This window comes from Python bivittatus, unplaced genomic scaffold (genome assembly GCF_059951505.1).
Source record: "Python bivittatus isolate LINGU-HERP-01145 unplaced genomic scaffold, Pbiv_v1 ctg000050_np1212, whole genome shotgun sequence".
NCBI lineage: Eukaryota > Metazoa > Chordata > Lepidosauria > Squamata > Pythonidae > Python > Python bivittatus.
The window spans coordinates 8,936,708-8,955,917 of NW_028277033.1; the positions used below are offsets into that span (position 1 = coordinate 8,936,708).

Here is a 19,210-nt window from a genome sequence, read left to right on the forward strand (position 1 = left end):
GGTATTTGCTAGTGCGAAGCAAGGAAAAATGAGGCTACACTGCTGTAGTAAATATTGGATTAACATCTGTTGTAAAGCAGAAGTTTTCTAATTTAAGAATAAAAGAAAAAGACCCTCCCAAGTTGAACTCTTAGCTTCATTGACCTAGCTATGTAGTTTTCTCAATAATAACAGACAAGTGGTTTGCCACTGATTCTTTATGGTTTGTTTTTTTTTTTTTAACATCTCAAGCCTGCCTAAAGCCTTGGGATTCTGATGGCTTTTTGTCCAAATTTTAAGCAGTGTTAACCCTCTTAGCTTGATCAGCCAAGAAAAACATAACGTTTTTAAATTATCAACTGAATTTATTATTTTCTTATCAATTTTTAAATTATCAATTTAACTGGCCCCAAAGAACTGAAGCATTTTTAAAGACTAGTTTTCCGCACACACATGCAAATTACTTCTTGCATTTGAATTACTTAGAAAAAAAATGAAAATGCAATCCTATCAATCTCTCAAATAATGCTATCACTCAATCTCAAGTAAGGCATGATCACCTAAATTGTAGCTGTACTCCACAAATGTAAGATTACAAATTTAGGGGCTAAACTCTATTGAACATAGTTAGACTAACTTCTGTGTACAATAAGCAAACATAGCAATCAACTTTAATGAAGAAGGCAATATTTCCATGTAATATTATCTTTCATTTTAGTGATCAAAGTAAGATTGTGAAATAATTCTAATAAGGGCGGAACTTCAAATTCGTGCATACATTATAAACTCACCTCTACCTTAAAATCTCTTGGCAGCAGATTCTAAAACTTTACCAGGAAATTTATTCTACTTTTACAAACATACTAAAAAGTATGCATTTTTCTTCTACTTAAAATTTGTTTTGCCATTTACATTATCTTAATGATGGCCTTCACAAACAAGTCTCTTTACAGTAATCTTCTTTTTGACATGCTGAAGATACCTTTATTTTGGCCCTGGTTTTCACTTCATCTTTGCTTAAAACTCTAAGTAATTATAAATTAAAATATACTGGGAAGTGTCCAATGTTACAGAAATAGTGTGATGTTCACACAGCAGGGCTCTCTTATCACCCCTACATTCCCAAAATCTGCACCTGAAAGTCTCCTAACCCTCCAGAGCAGGATGGTAAAGAATAACAGAGGAATCTTCCCATGTGCTGGTGATACATGACCGAATTCAAGTATTTATTTATACATACATACTAGGTTTATATGCTGATCCAATCTGAACTGAGTAGCTTACAGATCTCCAGAACACGAATAAGATTAAAAACTAAACATAACAACATAAACATAATGTAATAAATAACATCCCAAGTGCCAAAGAACAACCATAACACAATTATCTTCCAGGAGAAACTAAGATGATCCACACAGCTCTCAAAAGAATAGCCAGCTTTTAATGGCCCTCTGAAAGACTAGCAGAGTTGCAGCCTGTCTGATATTGAGAGAACACCTTCCAGAGATGGGAGGTAGTGACTGTACAGGCCCAACCTGGGATTCCTGCAAGTGACATCCCCTAAGGGTCAGAACCCAGAGGGAGCCTTCTCTTCCAGAAACGGAAGGAGAGTATTTAATTGTCAAACATACTAGCATCTTGTATTTGGATGGTTCATAACCATGTGGAATATGATTAATACAAACACTGTAACTTCTGACACACTATCAAGGAGAGTACAGTATGTTCAAAATCAAAATAACACAGTTCTTGAACAAATAACATTCAGCATATTCCTAAACATTAATATAAGGAGACAAGTAGCAGCCTTCAAACTGTTGCTTTAATATCCCAATTCCCTTACTTAGATGTAAACTATCTTCCAATTTACTGAGCACTGCAAGTCAAGAAACATGACTGAAGTAGACATAAACACCTTAACAAGAAGTGTGCATTCCAGAATCAACATAAATTTGATAAATATGTAGATATTTCATTCATTTTTTTAAAAAATGGCACTAATTTGATTTGAGACTTGTTAAAGTAGTGCTTCCCAAACTTTTTCCTTCATTACCCAAAACCGCTTATCAGAAAGTCCTTTTTACCCAATGTAGGTAAAACACTAAGTCAATTTAAATGTCCCTGTTGTGATTGGGTAATGGCTTAGTGTGTCATTGCCCAAAGAAAAACCACTTTTACCCAGTTTTGGGTAATTTACCCAGGTTTGGGAAGCACTGTGTTAAAGGATGCAGAATCCAGGTTTAAGAAACCCATTTGTTTAATTTCAAATGGATTCTTAAACTGCACACCAGAACAGGACCAGAACAGGATTTTTGGTGCAGGGCCAACACACACTTTCTAGACTACCACGTAACCACTTGCAAGTCAAGTCATGTCATGGATTTGGTGTACACCTGTTAAAATCACTCATAAATGTTACTGACAAACTGGAGGAGTGTTCTTCTCAGGAAGTGCTATTTCACATGATAATCTCATGGAGAGAAAAAGCTGAAGACAGTGAGAACCATTGGCCAACCATCTCTGGCAAATTAGTCACAGATCCTATTTGCTCTAGGACACCCCCCCCCCCAAGCAGGGGTACACACAACACATAGAGGAAACAAAATTTCAAAGAAACATTAGAGAAGGACTGGAGATCCCTGTCTTACATATCTGACACTTATAGAGCTTACGCTAAAATCTAAAATATCCTTGCCCAATCTGGTGCTTTTCTGGAATGTTGGACTACAAATCCTATTATCACGAGCAGCATGTACTACGGCCCAATACAATTGAAGGAGGTGAAGTTTGAGGAGGGTGAACTAAAAGACAACAATATTTTCCCACTGAACGCAGCCCACGGCAGGAGCAAAATAGAATGTAACTTCCAATCCCAATCTTTATCACCTACTTTCTTTTTTGTAGCAGGAAAACTTTCCTTTTATGGAAATGACCTTCTCTACAATCTCTGTCGCCAAACGGCTTCGCTAGATTTATTTATTTTGTTTCCTAACACAACAAATAGTGACTGGTAAATGAACCACAACATTAGAGCCAACCAACCAGGGTTTCTAGCAGAAGAAAACAGCTGCTCCGACAACAGCATCCAAACCCGGTGGTTTAAGAAACCTCTGACGTACTTTAGCACTTTCCAAAAGGCTGGCAGTCCACTACCAAATAATGATTTCTTGGGGTGGGGGGGAGGAAATACCGTGATTTTAGTTCTCAGCCCGATGCTCTCCAAACCAAGGGCGACCGGATCGCCCAAGTCTTGAATATCGGGCAACTGTAGAGGAGCAGCATTACCGAGGCTTGATTAAGGCTCCTAATTAGGAGCACCGTCAGCTCCTTTGATCGCTCGTTTACTTTAGGGGGTGCAGCAGAAAGGATAACAAACGATCTCCTTAATTAAAAAGCAACGCTGCGAGGAGGCCGAGGGAGCCCAGGCAAGGAGGGCCAGCCTCCCAGCCCCCCAAGCCGAGGGGAGCCCCGCACCCCGGCCCTTCCAACCTCTATGGGGGAAACGCTTTGGGGGAGCCGGGAGGGAAAGGGGGGCACGGCCGGGGGAGCGCCGAGTCTCGGGCTGCCCAGACGTCTCTGGGGCAGCCCCCCCGTCCGAGGCCACGGGGCGCCTGGAGCGCCACGGGCATTTCCAAACCTTCAAAGGGGGGGGCTTTCCAGGACAGCCCCCCCGGGAACGGGCGGCCGCGCACGAGGCTCCTCCCCAGGACCCCGGGGCGCTGGAAGGACTGCCCGCACGTCCAGGCCCCCCGCTCCGCCAAGGGCCCCGCCAGGCCTCGCCCCCCGCGCGCCAGGAGGGCCTTCCTCGCTCACCCGCGGGTCATCGTCCTTGGGGGCGTCCCCCAGGGTCGGCTGGGCCCGAAGCGCGTCCCCGGGACCGGGAGCGGAGGCCTCGACGCCCTCGCGGCGCTGCGGTGGCGGCGTCCCTCGCTCGACGCCCGGGCCGAGCTGAGCCGCCGTCGGTCCCCTCACGGCGCCTTGGGAAGGCCACGCGCATGCGCAGAAGAGGAACGGCCCGGGCGCGCGCGCGCTCGTGGGGGGTTGCGCCTTGGGGTGGTTCCAATCACGGCTCTGGAGAGGAGGCGGCCGCCGCCCCGGGGCGCCGAGGTATCCAATCAGAGGCGGCGGAGGGAACAGCGTGGTTCGCATCCCGCGCGGAGGAAAAATAAAAGAGTCCGGCCAAGTGCGACGCCGTCGAGGGATGCTTCTTCGCCTTCCGCGGCGGAAGCTGCCGAGCGGGTTCGGGGAGCCCGTTCCTTTTTTTTCCCGACCCGAACGCACCTTTCTTGGGTGGGGCGTGTCCCAGCCCGAGCCCGCGACGAAAGTTGCCGAAGGTCTGAGGTGGCGCTGGGCGAGGGAGCGCGGGGCTTCTCCGCCACCTCCTGCCTGGCACATTGCAGGGAGGGGGGGAAGGAACGCTCCTCTCACCTCCTGCGCGCATGCTCCGTACGCCCCGGGGTCCTCAGAGAGCAGAGGAAAAGAAACGGGGGCGGAGGAGGAAAAGCCGTGCTCCGCAATTCCTTGCAAAATTGCATTTGGCTTACTAGGGTTTAATTAACCCACGATCACATAATGCTTCCTTGTCTTTGCGTCATGGTTTCATTCGTTTTGTTCCCTGCCTAGGATTAGGGCAGGCTATAAATACCGTGCGATAAATAAATAATCTCCCAATTTCTGACTGGAGAATTTTAGGAGAACAAATAAACATTTTCAGGAACCCAAACAAAGAATAAATGAGCCACATGGCCTCTGTAGTGGATGTTCACTTTTCCTCTTTAGATGGGAAAATTGGAAAAATCCCCCCCCCCCCCCACGAGAATGCTGCCAAGGGGAGAAAATGGGTTTTTTTTGTCCCAAATTGCAGATGATTCGGGTCGCCCTGCCTGGGTGAAATGCGGTAGAGCCGTCGGTTCTTGGAAAGGAGGCCAAGCAGAGATCTTGGCAGAGATGGGGATGCAGAGAGGCGGGCTGCTGCGTTTCTGTGAAGCGCGTTCGAGAAGGGGAGAAAAGAGGCCGCCGGCCCAAGCCCCACGCGCGAACGAGCGGGGAACGCGAGAGGCCCATGAAATTAGCCAACCGTCCTCGGGGTTGTGTGAATCAGTGTTAAACAACCAAATATATCGTTCGGAAAACCACGAATCCTTGCTAAGGCACAAGCAACATCCAGGCGCCAGCCGCCGTCGCCCACCTGGCATAAATCATGAAACGAGGCTGGGGGTTGCCGCGATCTCTCGCCAAGCAGTCGAAGGCCCGTCCCAACCTGAGCAGATCGACGGAGTCTATTAATTAATCAATCAAGATTTTACGTTCAGAGGAACCCAGGTCCGGCACGCGAAGGACCCAACGCTTCGGCAGCACGTTACGGAAAAAGAGGATATTTCCCTCCCGCCCGAGCTCCGAGCGATGCTGACGGTCGGATCCCGGGTCAACCTGCGTCCAGGGCAAGAGGAGCGTCTGCAGGACGGGGTCAAAAGGGTCAAGATGGCCGAGGCAGTGTGGCGGCCCAACCGTCGTGGCCGCCGTCTTGGCTTTCTTGGCCCCTGGCACGTAGTCTGGGCGCTCGGCCTCCCAGCCTCTAGGCTGGCAACCGATGCCGCGTGTCCCGGGGCCACGTCATCCTCGCCAGTTGGGTGCGTTGGAATCGGTTCGCCTCCTTCGGAAGAGGAAAAGGAAAGGAAATTAAGCATCGAAAGTAGTCGATGCATTTAAGAAGAGCGCCCTTGCTCGTCCTTCAGCGACGTTACCCCAGGGCGGTGACCCCTTGGACGTAGCTGGAGAAGCAATAGCGTTATTGTCGGTGTTGGACACGCTGGTTTTAAAGGAGGCAGGCTGCCCCCGCCCGTGGGGGGTCTGAGTCAAATAACGAAAACAGCACTGCGTGTACAAACGCTGCCTCTTTTGCACATGGATCGTGATGTCCGAACGTGCGAAGTGACTTTTGCTGAATTAATCGCAATTTTGCATCTATGGATTTGAATACCTGACACCCCAATGACCTTCCACGGATTCAGAGCGCTTATTCCGTGTCTCTCTCTCTTTTTCAGCATCTCCTTTCGAACACGCTAACAGAGGCTTATGAATAGTTGCCATAGGCCTAATTTGGGGCGGGGGGTAAAGTCTGAGCCTTTTTTAGCACCTGGGTGGATTAACTCCTAACCCAGACAAACTTCACCCTCCTTTTCTTCTTGGCTTGTTTTCCTAATCCCAGAGGATCCTGGTGAAGGAAAATTGTAATGTGCAAATGGGCCTTGCAGTGCAAATACGGGGAAGCCAGAGCAGGTTGTGAGCTGAAGGGTCCTCCGGTGGGTGGGCTGTGGCTGCACGAGGATCATCCAAGACCGCGGGGTGACCTGGAAATTCAGTTTCCACCCAAAATGTCCTCCTTCCAAGCAACATTTTAGTTTCTATACCGGGAGATTCCAACTTTAAGGGAAGGATTTTGCATCGTTTGGAAACATTGGACGTGCAAAACCACAGACTGGTCACCCTGGGCGATCTGTGCCCGTCCTGGGCACAGGGGGAGATGGGATTGGCACAGTGCAGAGGGAAGAGTTCAGACAAATTTAGCTATAAATGAAGCTTTCTCACTGGGTGTGAATGCGTGTCTTTTTCCAGTGGTTGCCACAGATGCCTAAGCCTCTCTAATTCCAAACATCCTATTTCTAGGTGAATGCCTGCTTTGTTGAACAAGGGCTGTCCGATGCGGGCTGCAACAATGCAGGGGACCGCCAGGGGGCAGCAGAGTGGCAAGGAAAGTACTGATATTCTGCCATCTGATGGCGGTCCACATTTTTGCAGCAGGGAAAATTCTAGCCCTAGTTTAACATAAAAATACGATCAGTTTGGCCCAGTGTTACAAAACCTGATACTTTTAACAACCGTTCCCTACCAAGAGTGCTGAAGATACCCGGCACATTATTATATACAGTAAAAGCTAAAATTCTCTTTTCTTTCTTACTGAAAAAGCACATTTTAGCCAGTGTTTTATTTTATCGATGTGTAGTGGGTCTGATGCTAAGAGAAAGAGGAAACAGGCTGAATAAAGATGGCCCAAATTCTTCTTAAGCGTAGTTGATGAACATGTGCAGAGAAACGGTGGGTTTAATTATGGATGAAAAAGTTAAAAGGTATGTCAGAAAGGATGAATCAAAGCCATCTAGGTGGCTTGGATGCCTTTAAAAATAGGCACCCGTAAGTTGGTAACAGTTGAAATATTATGCTTTAGTGAATGATGTTAATAGAGGAACCAAAGATAAGTTTGGGGAGAATGAACGGAAACTTCCACATTAACACGACCTAGGATATATGGGCATGCATGTGTAATTCTGTAGCACAAATGAAAGGGTGCCTATGAATGGATATGCACGTATGCATTTAATGAAATTATCTGTAATGGGTTAGTTCAAAAAGTTCACTGAAGTCACACTCTGTTCTGAAGGCCCAGCTTGAGGATTTCTCTCAAGAGTTGCATCCCCCATCCTTCCTTCTTGCCATCCGGCGGGGGAGAGAAAGGCTATTCAACAAATCCCTCATTTGGGGAATGCAAAAAAAGCTGGAATTTGCCGGATTCGGCAGCCCAGGTTTCTTGTTTTTTAATTTGCATTTGAAATCCAGCTTAAAATTTGTATTTTAAGAAACACGTGATTCATCTTTAGGAGTACTGATTGAAGGTAACCTTGGTGTAGGGATAACCCTGAAGAAACCACTCTAAAATGTTAAACGTGTGAGGTCTGCAGTAAAATGTCAGTGTGGAAGGTTTCTGTTCAGACAAATAAATAGCTGCCTGCTCTTCTTCAATAGCCAGCATTTCATACCCTTTGAGTTGGGTTTCCCACCTAAACATTTTTATTTTGAAAGTTGTGTTTATATTTCTGCAAATTTCAGGTTTCCCTGAAGGTTCCTGTCGTCTCCCGGTGGCATTTGAAACCCAGCCTCTTTCAGCATTCAGATTCTCTGAATATTTACATCCACCAGATCAACTCATACATCCTATTTAACAATGATAGGCTTGCCTCTGAAGCGCTCTATGAATTGTACAAGGTATTAATTTGGTAAATCAATGTTAATTGTGTGAAGAAAATGATCAGAAACCGTAGGGACCTTTTATATCCCACTTAATTGGATTTAGTGCAAAGGAAAACACTGTGGATTCTGCCACGTTAACTAAGATTTCCCCTGGTTCCAGACTGTGAATGACAAATTCTGCATCTTTCCCTACTTTGCTGGAATGCGTGTGCTGAGAAATAATGGTGATAAAATCCTGCAAACCCAACATTTGCAGCAACCGTAACAATCAGAGCAATGAAGTTTCACAGATCGTAGGGCAGTTCAAAACTTTAAACAATGGTTCCTGTTGCATGTAAAGCCACAGGAAACCAAGCTGTGCTTCTCTTACAATTAATTGCTTCCGCTGCGTATAAAATTGAAAGTATTGGGTACTCTCGTGCGGAAAAAGGATATCCTCAGAGCCTGCTCCCACTTCCTTACCAAACTCTATTACGGAAACTTTCACCCTGAATTCATTTATAATAAATTATCCTGCGGTGACTAAGAAGTCACCGAAACAAAGTCCAACTCAAACTGGGGAGTTTCTCATTTTTCTTCCTTATTATGTACGGATTGTTTACAAATTTCAACATTGCTATTGGAAGATTTTTCCCCCCAGACTTCAGAACTGTCCTTGCAAGCATAAATATCTGGTAATGTATAAATGTAGCTTAGTATGGACTGATGGGACCATTTTATTCAAGACCGCCTCATGAAATCACTTCCCTTTCTAAAAAGAAGGTAATTTGTAATTTGCTCCTCTCGTAACAATTTGCTTTCCTCTGTGTAAATAGTGTGAAAGCTGGCGTTTATGTAGTTTTCTTTTTTTAAATGGCCATATTGGGTTAAGCCAAGATCTAAATTCTCCTTGCAACATCATTCATGCAAACATCTCTTGGAAGCCAATAAGGCTGTTTGTCCCAGTGAACTGACCTCAAAGAAAGTTTACCTGAAGAATTTATATGCACTGATAGCCCTGTACTGTTAATATCTGTAGAACAAGCTCAAGTAGAAGACCTAGCTCAGCTGAAAAATCAGGCAATAAACTGCTCTTTTAGAAAGAGTATAAATTTTCCACATTTACTTTGGATGGTTCAGATTCAGAAGAAGATGTTTATTTGACAAAAGTATTTCTGGCTGTTGAACCTTCTTTCTTCACTCACATAAGTTCAGAAAAAAGCGCATACTTTTAAAAAATAGTTTATTAGTGTCAGCACAGATAATCCATGCAAGATATATCAACTCACACTTCATGAATAAACACACTTTATGTTGAACAGCTGGGGAAAAAAAAGCCTGGGTGATCGTATTCAAACCTTATTTAAAAGTAAGGTCACTTGTGGTATCGTATCAATATTTCCATATATGTTAAAAAAAAGAAAAAAAAACCCAGAGGCCTAGCGTGAGTGCTGCAGAGAACAATCACGCAGTCTCACATGTTAATAACTTCATTAAAAAAAAAATGCATCTATTATGGGGACTTCCTATTTACCTGAGTCCCAACATTATTTTTATTTTGTGTTTTAGCACTGATATTACTGGATACAGAGAAAGGTATACAGAGAGTGTATCACCCGAGTTACTGACCAATGAAGGACCAAATTTATTTCATTTTGCTCATGGATGGATAGATGGATGGATGGATAGATAGATAGATAGATAGATAGATAGATAGATAGATAGATAGATAGATATTTTTAGATTGCACTGATCAATTGGTTTTGGTAGACTTCCTTTCTGAATTAGCACTTAAGCAAAATGTATTGCCCTTAAGGCAAATAGAAGACAAAAGGCCAGCCGTAAATTAATCAAAGTTTTGTCACAGAATTCAATAGGATCTGGATTATACCCCAAAAGTTTTCAACGGTTTTCTGCCCATTTCGGCTTTAAACACGATATGAGCTACGGTAAATTGGATCCTGTTTCAGAGTATCCATTAAAATCATAACTCACTGGATTTCAATGGATTTTTTCCTTCTTAGTATGATTAAAAACTAATCTAGCCCAACATTTGGTTGGATGTCATTGATATAATCTATCAAATCCTCTGAACATTTTAATATGCACGTTTTATGATTTGGTCATTCACAGGTGCAGTATTAGGAAGAAAAAGGCAAAAATCACCATCATTATTTCTGGCGGAGCCAAAGAATAACAAGATGAGTTTAGCATAATCAAAGGTAATTGTTACCTGTCATAAAGATAGTACACGGATAAACTTCGTAGGTCCCCCCACCCGTGTTTTTTCCTCTTGTAGAACAATTATTTTACTACTCGTCTATGACTCCTATCCCGTATTTTTAAAAAAAATGTTTGTAACAGGATAGATGTATGAGATTCCGCTCAAATAAAATTTGATCCTAAATAAATATACTAAGCAGCCGGGTCTCAAAGAGCAACCACCCTGTCCTACAGCCCTCTTGCATATGAAGTGGCTAAACTGATTAGAGACCTCATATGAAGCAGTTCGTGGGCTACAAGACCTTCTGCCCTGATTTTGAGAATGCTATTTTTTTTTCATACTCTGGCAGGGAAGATGTATGACGTAAGATCTTTAAATCATGGATTTCTTTCTTTAGAACGGTGCTTAGAAACTGTCCAAGTCAAGGGGATACTGTTTGGGGGTGTTTGCCACTTAAAGATGGCCGAGCTGTTACAGAGCGTGGCATCTTCTTGCTCTTCTTGCAAGTTTAATCATCTGAGTATTAGCAGTAGATCTAGCCAAAAGGAGATGATAACCATACCGTATCTGCAGCACCAGAATAGTCCCTAAAGTTCATGAGATGGATGGGTTCAACACTGCTCTTTAACTATGTCTTGCTGAATAAATCAGAGTGGAACAACCACAATGACCAGGTTCATCTCACCATGAGATGAATCAGACTAAAGCAAGTCCCGTTTATGGCTTAATGCCACGCCTGAAGGAATAATGTTGGTGCTATCTTTGTGCAGAGGGCACATGACCCACAGCTGAGGGTGAGCTTCATTCTGCTGGAAGCCATAAATGGGACTCCCTCTTGGGTTACTGGTGGAATTTGCCAGCCAAAGTTAATGTGAATTAGAATCTATCTCTGTGCCTTGTTGACTTCTCAGATTATAGGAAGCTGTCACCGGCTATTCTGTTTTTCGCTAAGTCACTCGCTCGGAAATGTAAAGAATGAAAGCGCATCTCTCAGAAAAAATAGAAATAAAAAGTTTGATCGAAATGCTACAGATTCTTTTAAGAATCATTCCGAATCACACAGTTGTGCGTTCCTTGTGACACGGACAAGATACAAGAATTAAAGTGCTATCCCGGCGTCTGACATAGATGTCAGATTTGCTTAACTATCCAAAACAGGGACTGAATTGGAAGGAACAAATGTTATATATGGCGCTAGAAAAATAAATATTTTAGCGTGGGTTCTGTTCTTTGCAGAAAACAGTTGATGAGGAACTGGATCCAGTCATGGTTAAGCATTTTAAAATCCAGTTAATTCCAGTTAAACGGTAAAGCATATCTTATTCTTTCAGGGGATCCAAGGGGATCTTAAAATAAAACTTTTGAGAAGGCGTAACGGACTCTAGCGCAGCTCTCATTTTAGATTTTAGCCCTAAGGAAATAGGAATTCCAGTCAATGGAGCTCAGATGATAAACATGATTAGGATCAAACTGTTTTTCTTCTCTCTTGTTTAAAATGAATAACAAATATTATAAACTGTTATAAATAAGGAATTATAAGCTTTCATGCTGGAGCTACGTGATGGAGCATATACTATGGGGCCTCCTCTGGAGTAAATGATTTTATCTTTATGACAGTGTTGTTTGTTCAAATGAGCTCCTGACGCTGTTGACACAGAGTGAATCCTCCTATGTCTAAATTTAGGGTGCTTATCTGAGCAAATACGAGCCAGTGGCTTCAAAACAATTACCTGATGCTAAAGGATTAAGTATCCAGATGCTATGCAGAATAAATACACACTGCCCACCACAAGTGTACAAAAGCTTCAATAGGTAAATACTTGCAGAAATCCTAAATAGCATTTGTTCAAAAACATTTAAAAAAAAGAAAGAAAGAAATGAAAACTACTCTAGGTTCCACAGGCTTCCTTTCCTTGTAGCAGCTAACACAACCACGCTTCAGAGACACCGTCTTTAAAGAATCGCAAGTCTCTTGTTCAAGGTCTGTCCAGTGAAGGGCACCAACTTTAGCCAAACAAAATATCACATTCTTGAAAGCAAAGAAATAAGAGTATCTGGATATTCCCCACCGCCTCTTTCTCCTTTTGTAGACTTTCCTAATCATCAGCAAAAAGAAATTACCGCCTTTCCTATCACTGATATTGCAAGCAAGAGCTTACAAGAGCTCAGAGAAGGACTTACTGATGGATCATCCAGGCAAATGCTTGTCCATCAGACCACGGTTCCTCAACCCTGGCGAGTTGAAGATGTGTGGACTTCAACTCCCAGAATTCCCCAGCTGGGGAATTCTGGGAGTTCATGCACACATCTTCAAGTCGCCAAGGTTGAGGAACCCTGCATCAGACTACAAAGAGTCAGAAATGAAGAGCAAAGTGTTGTCTTCCAGATATCCAAAGGCTACAGCTTCTACCATTTGTTGCAAGTAGTCTCAACCAAGTTGGAGAGCCTCACCCTCAAAGAGGTTTCTTACATGAGTTATTCCCCCTAAGTCAGTTGGCTTGATAGTGAGGTGTCAACGGCATAGTGAAAATACATCACAACACTTTCTCTTTCCTTACATACTGGCAATTGGAGGAAAACTGATACTCTGAGTTAACGCTTTACTCTTCCATGCAATACATTCTCTGTTGCTTCATTTTCCCCAACTCTCCTACCAACTGTCACAAGCCAGAGGTCCACACACATCCAGAGTCCTTTGAGAATCATGTTCTAACAGCTCTCCTCTAGGGGGATGTAGTAAATGTGTGAATGAGACAAGAGCCATTCACAATTGCCACTGCATTCTTGATGAGAAGATTCAGGATGTGACTGATTTTATCACCAAAGTTTACCAGCTTGGAAAGAGCACAATTTTTATGCAGGAAACCCACACCTATATACAAAGGAACTGGGTCACTACGGAGAAATGCAGAGGGGACTTCAGTTGCGTTTGGATTCAAGCTTTGATTGGAACAGTCTGTGGGGTGTTTTTAGTTCATTCTATGTGGCCTAAATTTTTTAATCTAAAAGTTATCCCGTATCTAAATAGTGTGAAGAAGAGTCACAACACAAAACAATGGAATATATCTCGGTTGGCTTGGTGAGGAATACTTAATTGACTCATCACAATAGACTATGACTCTAAAACATTATGCTACCGTGGTAATTTGGCATTTTTGAGCTGTGTTATAATACTAAGAGAGGATTCTATTTATTTTTTAACACTAATGGGTTTTACTAGGCTAAGCCTCTCCTAGCCAGTATGCTTACATAGAAACTATCCCCCCTCCCCTTTTTGTTCATTTTGCTCAGGCATTTGCAGCCAAAGTTGACTGTCAAACTATGAATATTCGTTCACTCTTTTGTGTGCAAGAGACAGATCTGCACATACAAAAGCATAATTAGAAGCGTCCATAATTCATGATCTCCCATTCCCCCTCCCTATCATCAGAAATCCATAGTTATCTCTATTTTATTTGTTGAATCAACCCCCAAACTTTTCACTTCATTATTAACTTCCAGGTCTTTCTTTAGACATTGATGGCATGAGCGTGCTTCTTGCACAATGGCTTATCTTTCTTCGAATAAAATGGTTGACCTTCCAAATTCACATGGCACACCTGCAAATGAAAGATATACGAATGTGGAATTGAATCAGAGAAGGTGAAATTTGGAGTCACTACATTTCATTCAGTTCTGCAAAATCAGCCAAGGAGAGCAATCTAACTTAAGACATGCTGAACCCCCATGATACTGTTTCAGGCAGTGAGAGAAAGAGAGATATCTGTGCATGCTGTTGATATGATTCCTTCATGCAATTTCTTCAGAAAATTATTGACTTACCCCAAGGAACATTCTTTAATGGGTTGGCATTAAATGCGCAAAACAATTTGGGTTCTGATGCACTTTTTAAGTCAGTCATTTCTTTCCAAATGACCAAACCGAGCCAGATGAATATTATCCAAATCTACCTCCTGTCACATTCCAGCACTGCAACCTGGTTTCTTCTATATGTTTTGAAGAACATCTTACGTGACCTCTTGCCCCTGGCAGGTTGGCCATAACTCAAGGGTGTTGGGTTCAGTTTGAAACATCTAGAAGGCACCTGGACCCTCTCTCGGGTATCTACACTTGTGTGTTTGTGCTGCGACCCACCCACCAGCCTTGGGAAGATACCTACAGCACAAATGAAGCAGGTGTCATGCCAGGTGTGACCCAGGGCTTCAATGAACTTGTCCCCAGCCTCCACAGGGAAGTCGCATCCATGACATTTGGTGCTGAACAAGGCAACGTAGTCTAAAAGAATATATACAAAAGAGAAAAATCTAGGTTTAGAACATAAGAAGTCCTAGAATAAACATATTAAATCCTCCCTGAGTCAAACTTGATTCCTGGTGGTGTCATAGACATGTTCATGTAGTTTTGGGGCAAAAAGACAGAAGTGGCTTGTCAGTGTCTTCTTCTGATGGGGTAAAAAGCAGTGGGATTGTTTTTGCTTGCATTTCTCCTGAACCTTGTGAAAGTTTCTGGAATGGCTTTTGAATGGGTTGACTTCCCTGGTGTGGCACGATGGTTGGAGTGTTAGACTAGGAGCAGGAAGAACTAGTTTCAAATCCTGCTGTCTTACAGCGGTCAGTGGGGGAAAATCAGCCAGATGATCTCTCTCGGCCTGACCAACCTTACGGTGTTTCACAGGGCAGTTGTGAAAGTAAATAAGGATGTGTGGGGAACTCGTGGGAAGAAGGGCAAGGCTGAACATGATTGGTGAGGCAACACCAGAGCCACGACTGCAAATGCAACCATTTATAGAATGAATATTATGGTTCATAGGCTTGTCCCAACTTCCTCCACAACAAATATTAGTGGTGTTAGAGCAGTAATTACCTTTTTGTAATCCCCAGATTTGGCAAACTTTGATTTTCAACTCCAGGGCCAAATGTGCTAATTTCATTCTTTTTAACTCTTTATGTCCTTAGGAATGCCCAGCCAGATGGACGCCAACTGGCTGATTGCAAAAAACAAAACAAAAACGAAAAAGCAAACAGGATTGGATCTTGTTAGTACTTGGATGGGTCCACCAGGAAATCCCAGGACCGAATTTACAGAAGTTGAAAAACTATCCAAGAGTAAGAGAGTGGCATATTACTGTCAAGAAAATTGTATGGCCATGTCATAATGGTTTCTGGGAATCAAACGTCCCTCTACAAGGGCTTCACATTTTGTCCCTTGAGAGCATCTGGCATTAGGACAGTAAATGCAAATGAGCGGTCACTTTTCAAAGTCACTGCGAGCAAAACAGGGCCCCGAAAAGTCCAAGGTCCTGCAAATTTGGGGATGGGAAAGAGCAAAAGGATAAAAAGAGGAGACTGAAGCAATATGCAGGTTTGCAGTTTGGAAGTCCACCCTAACAGAAAATTGGCTGCCCATGAAGGCGATCTGGCAATACTCGCAAGACGCAAGAATAAATGGAAGGGGTAGAGAAGGAGCAGGTATCCAGCCTGACCATGTTTTCTTTGGAAAGAACTGAGACCATCAACCTATTGAGGAACTTTGCCACACCTTTCTCACAGTAGGGCTCTCCGTCCTCCATGTGGAAGAGGCTATTTCCAAACGGTTTCCGACAGGCAGCACAAACAAAGCAAGTGGTGTGCCAAGTTTGACGCAAAGCGTGCATCACCTCCTGGAAGACAAAGGGAGAAGTGGGTGAATTTGCGGAAATGCCGTCCTGGGGAAAGGAACAGAGGGATGGCCAGCTTTTGTACCAACTGGCTAATTCGTTGAGCAGTGATTATTTCCCCTCTATAAAGAAAATAAAAAGACTGAGCAACTCATATGGAATTCCTGCAGGTCAACCTGGAGTAATCAGGTGTTCTCCAGGTGTGGTGGACTACAATTTCCATCATCCCTAGTGAAATGGCTGAGCTGTCTAGGGTTCATGGAGTTTACAGTCAAGCGCACCGGGAAATCATTAGATGGAGAAAGATGGTGTGACCTCATTTCACCCTTCAAAAAGTGTGCTTAAGCTGGCTGTTTTAATCTAAAAGGGATTGGGGACTTACAGGTATATCCACATGGGAGAAATTTTGGGGCTGGAAATGCAGTATTCTGCATTTCCAATGATCCTGTGAATGCCCGCTTAAAAACAGCAAAACGGCAATAGTGGACGTTTAATACATTTGAACACACCACTTTGAGGCAAAGTGGTTCAAATGGTCAGGGAAAATCAGGACTGAATGGGACTGGGATAATTTGTGTATGAATGTTTGTCTATTGAGCAATTGGTTTACGAGGCTTCTTCTCTCTAGATTTTTAATTCCTAGTTACAGTGGTGTTACATAATTTAATCTGACGTTCCCTCCCTCACATACTCTTGACAAAACCCTAGTATCATTTTATATTAGCAAGATGTCTCACTGGTGAGTCACTGTTAATAAGTCTAATTAACTTGAATGAGTGTTTGCACAGCAACCTAAACGATGAGCTTAGGTTAAGTTTGCAGGTCATCCTGCTTAGTTTACGGGAAACTCTAAAAAGGAAAATGGACAGCGTGTGCTCGGTATCGCACAGCAGATGGAAGCCAAGACCTGCCTTGATTCTCAACTGATGGGCAAGAGAGTTCCTTGTTCCTTGTTTTCTAAGCCACTGTCCATTCTTCTGGTGCAGCCCATGCTCATGAGTTGATGGAGATGATGAAACTTCAGGTTCAATCCCTTTGCTAGCTGGGGTTCATTGCAACTGAAATTTTACATCTGGAGAATGGCCAGACCTGGGCTTCCAAAGGTCAGACGACCATTACATAGAAGCAGGGAGTTACAGTTTTCTCTATCTCGTTACTACCACGTGGTGGTCATTCGAACCTTTGCAGCCCATATCTGGTAGCTTGACTCTCCCCATAGGCGTAATTTGGCCAGGATTCCTCCAGGTTTGCTTGTGGACTTACCCCCATGATCTTAGTATGGCATCTAGCGCAGGTTGGGGCAAAGAACTGCTCGTAGCAGCGTTCGCAGTAAACACTGTTCTGTTCTTCCACAAAGCCCACATCGGCCAGAGAGGTCTTGCAGTAAGCACAGTTGAATTCCTCAGGATGCCAAGAGCGACCCATGGCTACCAAGAAGGGCCCCCTATAAGAATGAATCAAGCACAATCAAAAGTATATTGCTTTTCCATCCCTTGCCTGTATGGGCCTGTTCCAATGACTCCTAGGAGTTAGTCTGACAAAACACAGAAACCCCCCTTTTACGTAAACCTTAAAGACTAACCAAGCTTTTGGACTAGAATCCACTTGATCAAAAGTACAAAATGCCATTTTCCAGGGACTAGTGGGGGAGAAGCAATTCAGTCTGCATTTGGGAGTGGAAGGGGTGAAATATAGAGGGAGGGTCAACCAAATTGAGCAAACCCGAGACAACAACGACATTACCATCGACCACCATCGTTCTGAATGGCCACTGCGGGATTTCAGATGGGGGCTGCTAGTGCAATCAATCACAGCCGTTCTTTAACAGATTTTTCTTTTCTTTTTTTCAGAAAACAACAACAATATAGTAGGAAAAGATGGCGGAGTTACAAATGGGGATAATTTCAAATGATTCCTTTATAAAATTCCATTAATAGGGCATAGACACTGCATAAGAAAAGCCATGTCTGGAAGTACCCACTGGGTTTATTTTACATATTACATACACACTCTATTTTAGTATTATTTTGATATTGTATAGCCAAATGCTGTCCCCATTTACAATTGCCCCCTGTATACCCATCTACAGACTCCATCCTTCGTGAACAGGTGTCTAATCCGTAAAAAGCTTCTGCTTTAGAATTTGCTCATCTAAAATGCCACAAGAGTCTTTGTTCAGAGACAAACATTCCTCTGAACAACAATTCTCAGTTTCTTGCAGAGAAGGAATGTCTATTAAATTAGCTGAAAGGAGCGATCGGGCAGTATCTGCACTCGGTTGTGCTGTAAAATAGAAATGACACTGACCCTCGAGTTCCTAGGCAGGAAAGTTAGATGCAGATTCCATTAAAGGTGGAATGGCTGGCTGGGGAATTCTGGGCATTGAAGTCCACACGTCTTCAAGTTGCCAAGGTTGAGAAACACTGCTTTAAGGAGTCATTGATTTCATTAGGACTTAAGCAGACAGACATCCTTGAATATACTGTATACCAGCCTCAGAGAGGGGAAGACGTACTCTTATGCTTTGCCTGGAATCAAACACGTCTGTTCTCTGGATTATGCTGTTACTATAGGGGCAGGAGGCATGATTCCAGGAAACATATTACCGCATTAAGGAGTAGCACAGAGGCATCATCTGATCTGCTCTGAAACACCCTTTTACTTTGGATCCACATTACTGCACACTCATACTGTGTGACAAATAGGCAGCCATGGTGATTGTCAAAGAGGCCACCTGTGATGGCTGGTTCCCAGGCTGATAAAGATCCAGGAGATCGTTCTGCAGACAGCCAGGAGGTGGTGAAACCATCCACCTCCTCACCGGCTCTTAGGAGGCTGTTAGGAAGAGACTCAGAAAGTCTCCTCCCTGATGCACACAGGGGTATATTGGTTGTAGATAGGAAATAGTTCAGTTGCTGGAATTCTTGGAACTCCATCCATTTTTTCTCAACAAATCTTGCTGAAAAGGACTCTGTGAGAACGGCCCTTGGAAAGAATGTCTTGGTTTTAAGTGTTGACCAAAAAACAGATGTTGCAGGGAAACCAGATGCTAAAAATTATGGTGAAGTTTAGTCAATAATAAAAAATGAGAAGATGGAACCATATGTGTTTATATGGTCTAGACTGAATAAGTTTAAGGATTGAATTAACTTTATTTTGATATCTTACGCATCCTCTTTTCATTTTTCCTTACTTTCTTTTTTCACCTTTATGTTTTATTTATTTCAATCACTATAAAGTATGTACTATCATACAGGAATCTTTGCCGATTTAAAACATGAAATCCGATAACATTCTATTTACAGCAAAAACAGGATGTTATCTCTGGAAATTACATCTAGCCCGGC

At 43.2% G+C, this 19,210-nt stretch overlaps 1 protein-coding gene across 8 annotated transcripts in view; it reads right to left on the reverse strand.

Moving 5' to 3' along the window:
- Window positions 1-3,792: 3,792 nt before the first annotated feature.
- Window positions 3,793-19,210, reverse strand: part of LDB3 (LIM domain binding 3) — a 136,057-nt gene continuing 120,639 nt past the window's right edge. For all 8 annotated transcript variants that reach the window (XM_088129624.1, XM_088129634.1, XM_088129666.1 and 5 more), the window contains 4 exons: window positions 17,127-17,307; window positions 15,746-15,866; window positions 14,367-14,482; window positions 3,793-13,806 (listed from right to left, as the gene is read on the reverse strand). In XM_088129624.1, coding sequence (XP_087985750.1) covers window positions 13,717-13,806; window positions 14,367-14,482; window positions 15,746-15,866; window positions 17,127-17,307 — 508 coding nt within the window. In that variant the 3' untranslated portion in view covers window positions 3,793-13,716. The remainder of the gene's footprint in view (window positions 13,807-14,366; window positions 14,483-15,745; window positions 15,867-17,126; window positions 17,308-19,210) is intronic.